At 44.5% G+C, this 10,742-nt stretch overlaps 1 protein-coding gene across 4 annotated transcripts in view; it reads right to left on the bottom strand.

The window, feature by feature from the left end:
• Positions 1 to 4,349: 4,349 nt before the first annotated feature.
• RETREG1 (reticulophagy regulator 1) overlaps positions 4,350 to 10,742 on the bottom strand; it is a 139,046-nt gene continuing 132,653 nt past the window's right edge. For all 4 annotated transcript variants that reach the window (XM_075921450.1, XM_014579878.3, XM_075921451.1 and 1 more), the window contains one exon: positions 4,350 to 10,670. In XM_075921450.1, the coding sequence (XP_075777565.1) occupies positions 10,159 to 10,670 (512 nt within the window). In that variant the 3' untranslated portion in view covers positions 4,350 to 10,158. The remainder of the gene's footprint in view (positions 10,671 to 10,742) is intronic.

The raw sequence follows: 10,742 nt of genomic DNA, 5'->3' as shown, positions 1-10,742 counted from the left end.
CTGTTGTAAACATACTGAAAGCACTTTTAGTGTGCTTGAAAAGTGGGGACAAATAGAAAAGGTGGCCCTGGCAAATGTAAAAGATTAAATGGGGTCCACTGTATTCCAACCACAATCATAGGAGGGGCAAGCCCAAAAGAATTAAGGGTAGTGTTTCTGTTCTTCCCTCATAAAGAACCTTAAAAGTACATGACAAATAAGACTAAAATTGGTGACCTATTTATTGGTTTACAAACCCTTAATCTTAGTCAAAAGAAACACTGCTGTTGTCTGGCTGTTATGAAAACCTGTACTGAGGAGTTTAAAAAATTTTATTAGCTGACTGCAAAAATAAACATTTGAATGTACCCAATGAAAGGAACCAGAAGGTGTGGGGGCTAACTGAAAAGCCCACCCTTCTTACTAAATTAGTAATGGACAAATCTGTGCCCCCCCGGGAAGGAGCCATTTAGCAGGAAAAGCAGAATCAGGTACAGACAAATAAAAAGGGAAAAAGCAAGTGAAAGGGGGTAAGAGGTTTGGAACCCTGTGTGGGCATAATACAGTAGACTTCCGATAATCCAGCACCTTTGGGACCTAGGTGGTGCCGGATTATCAGATATGCCAGAGTATCGGGAGGCTGACACTTTTGCTAATCTACTAACAATTAACTGCTAAGAGGGGAGTATTTACAAACAACTATTACAAGAAAAGCGACAGCAAGGGCAGTGGCACTGCAGTTACAAGCATGGTCACTGGTGACAAGAAGGAACTGAGCATGAAGGGGGGTCCAGCAGTGTCCTTTATAGCATGGCATATGCATGCCATACCAGTGGGCGCTGGAGCTGACCCTATGCCACCCAATGAAATTAAAAGGCAACAATTTTAAAACAAACATTTTTCACACATCAGTCAACTTGTGGAACTCAGTATGGGGGAATATTGTGAAGGCCAAAACTGTAATGGGGTTCAAAACAGAACTAGATAAGGTCATGAAGGACAGATCCATCACTTGCTATTAGTCAAGCTGATAAGGGATACAACCCTGTGTTCTGGTGTCCCTAGCTTCTGATTACCAGAGTGGACAATAAGGGATGGATCCTTCTATGATTGCCTGTTCTGTTCATTCCCTCTGAAGCAGTTGACATTGGTCACTGCTAGAAGGCAGGATACTAGGCTAAATGGACCACTGGCCTAACATATTATGGCCACTCTTATGTACGTTAAACATAGACCCCAGATTACACTGGTAATGTCCTTTGCCTCAGTTTTTCACCTTGTGGTGTGAAAGTCCTACAAATTTTCCTTTAACCTGCCAGTGACCTCTCCTTCTAGTGCACCTCAGTCAGGGTATGTCTACACTACCCCGCTAGTTCGAACTAGCGGGGTAATGTATGCATACCGCACTTGCTAATGAAGCCCGGGATTTGAATTTCCTGGGCTTCATTAGCATAAGCGGGGAGCCGCCATTTTTAAATCCCCGCTGCTTCGAACCCCGTGCAGCGCGGCTACACGGGGCTCGAACTAGGTAGTTCGGACTAGGTTCCTATTCCGAACTACCGTTACTCTTCGTGAAACCAGGTTTACCTGGGCCGATCAAGAAAGGCTTCTTTGTCGGCGCGTCGCGTCCAGACTGCCCCGATCTGCCGACAAACAGCTGATCGGCAGAGCGGGGCAGCCATTTAAATTTAAATGAAGCCGCGATTATTTTAATCGCGGCTTCATTTCCCTCTGCCGATCTGGCTAATCTACATGCCTCCATCGACGGAGGCATGTAGTTTAGATGTACCCTAAGGTGCTACTAGACTATTTGTTCATGTTTTTCAGCTGTAGTGATCACTTAACAAAGACTCTCAATGAATATAATTAGCTCTGTCTTTAAACAGAGGAGAGGGGAAGGATCTTTAGGGAGAACCCAAGTTCTCCGTTTTTCAAGTGAAATTTGGCCTCCCTATCCTCCGCAAGTGAGGTTCAGTTTGGGGAGTATCCATCAAGAGAATAACAACATTCCATTAGCCCACCCACATCTAAAGGACCTCTCCCCAGCCTGCGGGGAGGGTCCACAGAACCTGGAAGAACCAACTAATTACTGGGGACAAATAATGAAAAAACAGGTACGGGTGTGAGGGTCAAAGGGTTAAAACCAGGGAACCGGATGGGGATACCAAGCAGAGAACCCCGGACAGTACCCACTGCCCCCCGAAGGTCTCGAAAGAGCCAGTGGACGCTGCCCATTGGAACTCTGCCTGGATACGTGAGCGGATACAGCAACGGAAATAGGCCCTACAGTCGCAGGCCCCTCCCCCAGCCAACCTCTTCTCCCTGGTTTTGTAGATTGCCACTTTGGCCATAGCCAGGAGGAGGTTGACCAGGAGGTCCCACGACTTTGTGGGGCCACGGATGGGATGTGCGTAAATTAACAAGTGGGGGGAAAAGTGCAGCCAGATCCTCAACAGGAGGTTCTGGAGGAGCCGAAAGAGGGGCAGTAGCCTGGCGCACTCGATGTAGATGTGTGCCAGGGTCTCCCTCACGCCACAGAAGAGGCACGTTTCGGAGGTGGGGGTGAATCGTGCCAACTACATGCCCATGCTCACCGTGCTGTGCCAGATTCTCCAGCAGATGTCCCCGGTGGGCCATGGCACCAAGGTCGAATAGAGGCTGGTCCACAGGGGCTCTCCACCCTCCATTGGTGGTAGGAGGTCCCGCCACTTGGTGTCTGGGCGGGACACAAGGGTGGGGAAGTGGAGCGTGTGAAGCACGAGCGTGTACATGTGACTCTTTGGCACAGTTCGGAAGGGGACCGGCTGCATCGCGTGCAGCTGGCTAGGATGACGAGGGGGAGGCAGTCAGGAAGGCACGCAGGGCTGGGGGCCAATGGAGGGATCAGGAGGGGTTGGGGTGAGAGGTGGGCGGGGTGCACCCTCTCGCAGGACCTTGTCAAGATAAACCCGAGCAGTGGGCGGCAAAGCATCCTTCCCCTCCTGAAGTACGCGCCGGGGAGTACGTAGGGTAAAGAGCCCCATGCGCTGGGCGAGCGCCCGAGGATCCACCCAGTCTCCCCGGTCATAGTCCAGGAGGTCTCTGATCCTTGTGATCCTCTGATCCTTGTGACTTCTGCCAGGACCAGCCTCCGGCGCACCGAGGGGGACTCCGCCGCCTGCACACGTAGATGGGGATTGTGTAGCAGGGGCTCCGCGAGGAGGTCTGCCCTGACGGTGGCTCCCAAGGACCTGGTCCCCTCTAGCAGCTTCCAGGCCCGGAGGAGGTCCTGGTGGACGGCTGGCAGCTCGGAGAGGTCTCGCGGAAGACCTCTCAAATAAAGGAGCTGCCGGTCATATCGGAGCCCTCGGAAACGGTGAAGGAAAGCGTGCAGCAGTGTGCCTGCATCAAATAGGAGACTCTGCAGGGCCTGGAGGCAGAGGACATGAACCCACGTGTGCAAACACGTCAGGCCCTGCCCTCCCTCCTCAAGGGTAAGATGGAGAACCTCTGCAGAGACCCAGTGCAGTTCTGGCCAGAAGAACCGCAGCAGCAGCTGCTGGATCTGATCCAGGAAACCCGGGGGCAGGACCAGGGTGCTGAGATGGTGCCAGAGCATGGACAGGACTAGTTAGTTAAGCACTAGTACCCTCCCATGCAGGGAGAGGCACCAGAACAGTCCTGTCCATCTCCGCAATCGCTCAGCCACCCTGGACTCTAAACCTTGCTAGTTCTCCGGCAAAGAGGGATGTGTGGTAGAGAGAAAAACGCCGAGATAGAGCAGTGGACCCGCGCTCCACCTGATGGCCTGAAGCACGGGTGGGAGGGAGCTTGCCTGCCACCCGGCCCCTACCAGCAGGCCAGAGCTCTTGACCCAGTTGACTCGGGCGGAGGAGGCCGCCAAGTAGACGGCTTGGCAGGCCTCCACCCATACCAGGTCTCCTGGGTCCTGGACCACGAGGAGCATGTTGTTGGTGTACGCCAACAGGACCAGCCACATCTCCGGCTCACAGAGCACCAACCCCGTCAACCTCTTGCGAAGGAGACGGAGGAAGGGCTCGACGGCCAGAGTATACAGCTGGCCTGACAGCGGGCAGCCTTGACATACTCCTCACCCGAAGCTGACCGGTGCGGTCAGGGTTTCACATACTAGAGTGATTTGTAACCCAACACCAGCCCCACTTAATCATTTTGGCAGAGCAATTCCTTCTGCTGGGTAACAAGGCAGAATAGGAGCTTCAGGAAGAGCCGAGTTACTCTGTTGCAGGTTTGTCTATCCAAATACAGTCTGTTTCTGAAGTCCTTCTCCCCAGGTCATCACAATATATCAGGGGAGAGCTCACTCAGATCCTGCTTACATAGATAAAATTCTAAAATTATCAGGCTGTAACTAAGAACTAAAATTATTTATTTAGTATAACCCTCCACACTATTAAACAGTAGCTCACATCAGATTAGGGAAAAAGTGGTATTAACTTGAGAAGAGTTTGGGTTGGGGTTTTTTTTTTTTTTGAATAACAAACATACAATTTTATACAATGAAAGATAAAACTACCATATTTATTAAATGGATTTACAAACAGTTTCTATCGTAATTCTTATTCCATGTTTTTAAAATAGTAATCATATTAAGTAAAGTGCTGCAAAATATTTTAGATAAATAAATTTAAGACATTTTGTAATTTTCCAGTTTCTGGTTACCTGGATAGATTGTATCTATAGGAAATTAACTGCTTTAATATTAAATAAATGGAGACCAAGCTACGTCTGTTCAACGGAGGGCTTAGTTAAATGCGCATTAGTCTGGAATACGTCCAAAATGAACAAAAAGCAAGTAAAATCTGTATTCATATTTAGTAATGGCCTATTATCTGTGTTCAAAAAAAACTTAGGTCTAGACCACAGTCCTTTCCAATCACTTTTCCAGAAGAGGCTTTTCTGCCATTTGGCACAGTCTAGGGCTACGTCTAGACTACACTCCTCTGTCGGCATGTAAATGTCAGCAGAGGGATGTAAATTAGACATTTCGAATGTGCAAATGAAGCAGGAATTTAAATATACCGTGCTTCATTTGCATAATCGCGTAATGGCACTCTTTTGAAAAAGCACCATTTTGAAAACGAAACCACAGTCTAGATGTGTTTTTTCGAAAACGGGGAGCTTTTTCAAAAGATCCTCTAAACCTTTAAACTGTCTAGACTGCAGTTTTACTTTCAGAATGGTGCTTTTTCAAAAGAGCGCATTACGCAATTATGCAAATGAAGCATGGGATATTTAAATCCCTGCTTCATTTGCACTTTCGAAACATCTCATTTACATCCCTCTGCTGACAGAGGGGTGTAGTTTAGTCGTAGCCTATATGGGGCCAAATGGTGGAAAAGCCTCCTCTTTCGGCAGAGCCCTTATCCCTCGAAGAACAAGGAATACAGGGCTCCCTGAAAGTGCATTTGCTCTTCCGCAAAAAAAGCGGAAGAACAAGCATGTTCCTTGGACGCAGCGGAATTTTTCTGGGATACATCCAGTATCCTGGAAAACCCCCGCAGTGTAGACATAGCCTTAGATATCTCTCTTCATTGTAGACTCAGTTTAAAACAGAATGAAGCTCACTAAACGATTAAAGGTATACATTTATGTTTGTGTGTGCCAAAAAGTCTTCTATATCTACGTTTAAGTTTTCAAAAGTTTCTTTTATTTTGGATTTAACATATTGTTCAAGAAACAGGAGTAACATAATTTAAGCTCCCAATTCAGTCATCCTTACAAGGGCAACAGGGCCAATGAAGTCAATAGGAATTTTATTGAGTAAGGAGAACTGAACTAGGGTCCATATATATTCTTCTAACAAATGGAGAGATACCTTAATGATAAAATCACCATCTAGCTCAATGTGAGTATCTTTTTTTAACAATATATCATGTCAAAACAAATTTTCTATTAAGCTAATATACACTTTTACAATGTTTAATTTATTCTCATGGCATTATTTCTGTAATTGCATTCATTTTTGGAAGGTGGGAGTAACTCTTGGTATGAATGAAGCTGTGCGAATTATTGCAAGACTGTAAAATATTGTAATTCTTAAGTAACTTGTTTTGTTGCTGCTACTGAGTGCAGCAAAATTACAATCCCTAATACAAATTCCAACTGAATGCACTCTAGACTAGGGATGTTAAAGTGGTTATTTAGATAACTGTGTATCTGGCTCCCATCTGTTGCCCTGTGCTGCTGCCTGTGATAGAGGCAGCAGCATGGGCCGGCAGCTAGCTTTCCTGGAGTAGGGGCAAGAGCCTGTATGTAACAGTTACTGGTAATCAGTTATTCTATTACATCCTCCTCTAGACAGATCTTTGAGAAGTACAGACATTTTTGTGTGTGTGCTCAGCTGTTCAGTTAATGCAAAGGGAATGTATAACCAATATTTCTTATTTCTGAACCAAGCACATCTGACTTGTGCTATTTTTTTGTGTGGCATACTCAATTAATTATTGTTCAGAATCCAAAGCCTTCTTTTGCAGTTCCCACAGATGTTCATAGGACAAGAAGCAATGGGCTGAAACTGCAGCAAGGAAGGTTTATGTTGGACATTAGGAAAAAGTTCCTGTCAGGGTGATTAGGCACTGGAATAGGTTGCCTAGGGAGGTTGTGGAATCTCCATCTCTGGAGATATTTAAGAGCAGGTTAGACAGACATTTATCAGGGATGGCCTACAGCAGGGGTGGGCAATCATTTTTGGCCAGGGGGCCACTTCAAAATTTTTTGAAGTGGTCCTGGGCTGCCCTGGAAGGGGCGGGGCCAGGATGCTTCCAGGTTTCCCCACCCACAGACCATGATTGACCTGGAGATGGGGGAGCATCTTTTCCCCACCCTTCCCACTAAGCACCCATGCCCCTGGAAGGGTGGGAAGAGGCTTCACACACTCCCCCCACCCCCAGGCCAATTAGGGACTAGGAGCAGGGGAAGCGCACAAGGTTTCCTCCGCCCTGCCAGGAGCATGTAGCACTTTGAAGTGCTGCGTGCTTGTGGTAGGACAGGAGGAGACTTCACAGCACTCCCCCACCCACAAACCCTGATTGGCTTGGAGGCAGGAGAACATGCAAAGCTTCCTCAGCCCTGCCCTCGCCCTGAAAGGAGCACGCGGTACTTAGAAAAGTGCCGTTTGCTCCTAGTAGGGCAGAGGAAACTTCGTGCACTCCCCCACCCCCAAGCTCTGATTGCTTAGGCGTGGGAGAGCATGCAAAGCCTCTTCCTGCCCTGTAAGGAGCATGCGGCACTTTGAAGTGCCACACGCTCCTCACAGGGTGGGGGTAGGGCGGAGAAAACTGCACACTCCTCCTGCCCCCGGGCTAATCAGGGCTTTAGGGCAGGGGAGCATGTGAAGTCTCCTCCCGCCCTGCCAGGAGCTTGTGGCACTTCAAATTGCTACGTGCTCCTGGCAGGACAGATGAAACTTTGTGCGCTTTCCCCGACTCCAGGTCCTAATTGGCCTGGGAGTAGGGGAGCAGCAGGGCCTCTGCGGGCTGGATCAACCCAACTGGCGGGCCGGATCTGGCCCGTGGAGGCCCTTTCCCCACCCTGATCTAATGGTGCTTGGTCCTGCCGTGAGGGCAGGGGACTGGACTTGATGATGAGGTCCTTTCCAGTTCTAGTGATATATGATTCTATGATTTTATAGGTCAATCCGACACTAATAAATATGACAGGATATGCTATAAAGAGCAGCCCTCAGTAATTTAAAGAGTAATACCAACTACTATTAATTTTTTAAAGTAGTCTTCTAATCCTGCAGTATTTGGGGTCTTGAACAGAAAGTTAAAGTATAATTAACCACTGTAAAAACAAAAGCGTAAAATATTTTAAAAAGCCAAACACAGGCTAATGATCAATTGTGCTTCCACATTTCAATATGTTCCGTATTCTGCTTTGGTTTGACTGGCTTCATTATAGACAGTGCAGAACTTATTCTACACTAACTCATAGTCAAATTTATTTACTTTTCTATCCTGAAACCAGAAAATGAATCATTTACAAAAAGTCTGAGCAGCTCCTCATGCAACTACTTTTCATCCTTGATGTAATTTGCATTTATATACGAGTGCCCCTGTTTTATATAGTTTTTGTAACCACAAATATTCTTCAGAAAACAATAAAGTGCACACTGTTACAATGACACCATCAACACCAAGCTAGCATGCCTTATCAGTCTTGTTTAAACCTCCCCCCGCCAGCCAATGCCCATCCAGTTTCTGGGTTGAAACTTATTAAGCTTCTTGATACTTGTATCATCACCCAAGGGAAGCATACTATTGTCAAGATGTTCTGTAAAGCTTCAGCGGTGACTTGCAACTTCTGACTATGCAGATTGTCTTAAATACGCATTAAGGAAACAGTGTTCTTCATTCATCTGAGAAATTGAAATGGCTTTTATACTCACTAATTTCGTGGCCACTGCCTTTGTTTTTATTTGGTTATTAAATGGAGATGAACAGGGTGGGGAAAGTCATACACAACATTTAACAGCTAACACTGTATAAAATATGTGGCTCTGTTGTATGTATTTTTCAGAAACTTGCATTAAATGTCAGGATGCTGTAATTTAAACTACATTTTGTGGGCTCTGTATCCAGTTTTCACTTGTTTCAGGATGGTTTAGATAATGAAGGCACAGGCTCACTTTTGTACTGATAAAGGACAGCAAACACAGTTAAATATGCATTACTGACACACAAGCACAAGCAACAATAAAGCTAGTGTCAACAGTCTTGAACAGCTTTCCTTTACCTAAAACTTTTTGGCAATCTGTCTAGCTTTTAAATGCCTTAGAAAGAAAATCAAATGTAAAATTGTGCTACTTTGAAACAAGTTTTTTTTCCTAAAAATATTTTATTATGGAAGAAAAGCTGACCTTGATAAGCTTGGTCTGTTCTTTCCAACGGTCCTAGATAACAACATTCACCTGTTAAAATGCCAGCAAATAGGAGATCACGTAAAGACCAGTGAAAACAGCTGACATGGTCCCTCAACCCTGTTAACAATTTACAGCACATTAATAAAACTAGCTTTACTTCTTCCTATTTATCTTTGTTTACCTTTTACCTTTGTTTAAAGGTGAGCCAAAAATCTTGAAAAAACTGAGTAAGTTACCCAATCCAGTTTCAGTATATATGGAGTTAAAAATTACAAATATTTTTAAACAATTTCCTCCTTTAATTGTATGCCAAGAAGTTATAAAAGAAACAAACATCTGGCCTCAATGAACTCCAGATATAGACTAAAGAATAGCTCTCTAATGACTAATTATCAGTGATGGCAGCTATCTCACAAGAAAAACAGAACCTTTACAATAGGAATTGGCATATAAAAAGCCTCTCTGTTCACCTTGAATATTTTTGGTTTACCTAGCCCCCCAAAAATAAAAAAAAAACCTTTAGTTTACATGATATTCATAATCTCAAGTATAACATTGTTTTTGTCTTACTTTTATGGATAGTACTAACCAGTACCAGACTCTAGCAGAGGATACATCAAGCAGTCAATTTAGTAGCATGCCATTTCATAACTCTAGAAGCCTAAAATATCAAAGATAACATGGAAATGTATCAGCCTACCAAAAAGGTATTTGAAAGTTTACAAACTCAATACAATTTTTGTTAATTTTGATGGTGTTCTACACATCCTTAAGCTAGGAGTTTATATTAAATTAAGTGTTCATTGACACCAAATGTCACACACAAACCATAATGATCTAGGTGATTCATTATAATCAGGACAGATAAGAAGATTTTGCTAATCTCACTGCATCCTATTAATTATTTCTTTTCACTGTACATATAGTTAACTACTATGGATAGTTGAAAATTAAGTGTAAACAAAATGAAGATGGAACAAATTTGGCTGAGGACCCCAAAATCAAGATTTGGCAATTCAATTTTTTTCTTAAATAACTAACCTCTAACACATCAGTGACCAAAGAATGTCTATATGCTTCCTTATCATGCTACTACATTGAGGCATAACTATCAAAAACATTAACCTACAGAGTCAGCTGATACATGTGCAATTAATTCATTCTGCATAAGGGAAATGATTACACACATCTGAAGTAATAGATAAAAGCTTACAGCTCAGCATTTTCCTTTTTATTTTTTTATTTTTGCATTTTTTAGTTTCACTTCTGCTATGATACTAGCTCCAATTTCCAGGTTAATGACCTCCAAGCAGATTTGAAAGGAAGCCTGAAGATTTCTTTTTTTCCTGTGTCTTTTCTTCTTGGCCTTGTGTAAGCCCCAGTTCACTCTCAATCTGCTCAAGCTCTGATTGGTCAAGCAGTTCAAAATCATCAGCTTCTTCTGTGTCTGTCTCTTCACTCAAACTGGGAACCTGTGAGGGTGCTGCTCGCTGTGTGGACTGCAACTGGTCTTTGATGGCAGCAGACACTGCAGCTGCTATAACATCACCAGCAATACCACTCACTAAGTTAAAGGTTTGGTCACTGGTCAAAGGCAGAGAAAGGCCTGTGGCAGATTGCCTCTCTTTCCTCTGTCTAGGAGAATGAGCCACCTTGGAAGGCATCTGTTCCCTTTTTCTCTTCTGTTGGATAGGCATGCCAATGCTTGAGTCATCATCATCGTTTGTTCCTACTCCATTTTCTAAAGAAGGAAATTCTGCAAGATCTCTGGCAAAAGCTTCTTCATGATCACTAGGTCGGTCAAAATCTATTAAGTGATCAACAGCAGAAAATAATGTTAGCAAACATGGGTGAATGAAAGAGAATAAACTTCACTAAT

This window comes from Pelodiscus sinensis, chromosome 2, assembly GCF_049634645.1.
Source record: "Pelodiscus sinensis isolate JC-2024 chromosome 2, ASM4963464v1, whole genome shotgun sequence".
Taxonomy (NCBI): Eukaryota; Metazoa; Chordata; order Testudines; family Trionychidae; genus Pelodiscus; species Pelodiscus sinensis.
Note: the sequence above shows the minus strand (reverse complement) of the source record. Positions and strands in the feature narration are given on the sequence as shown.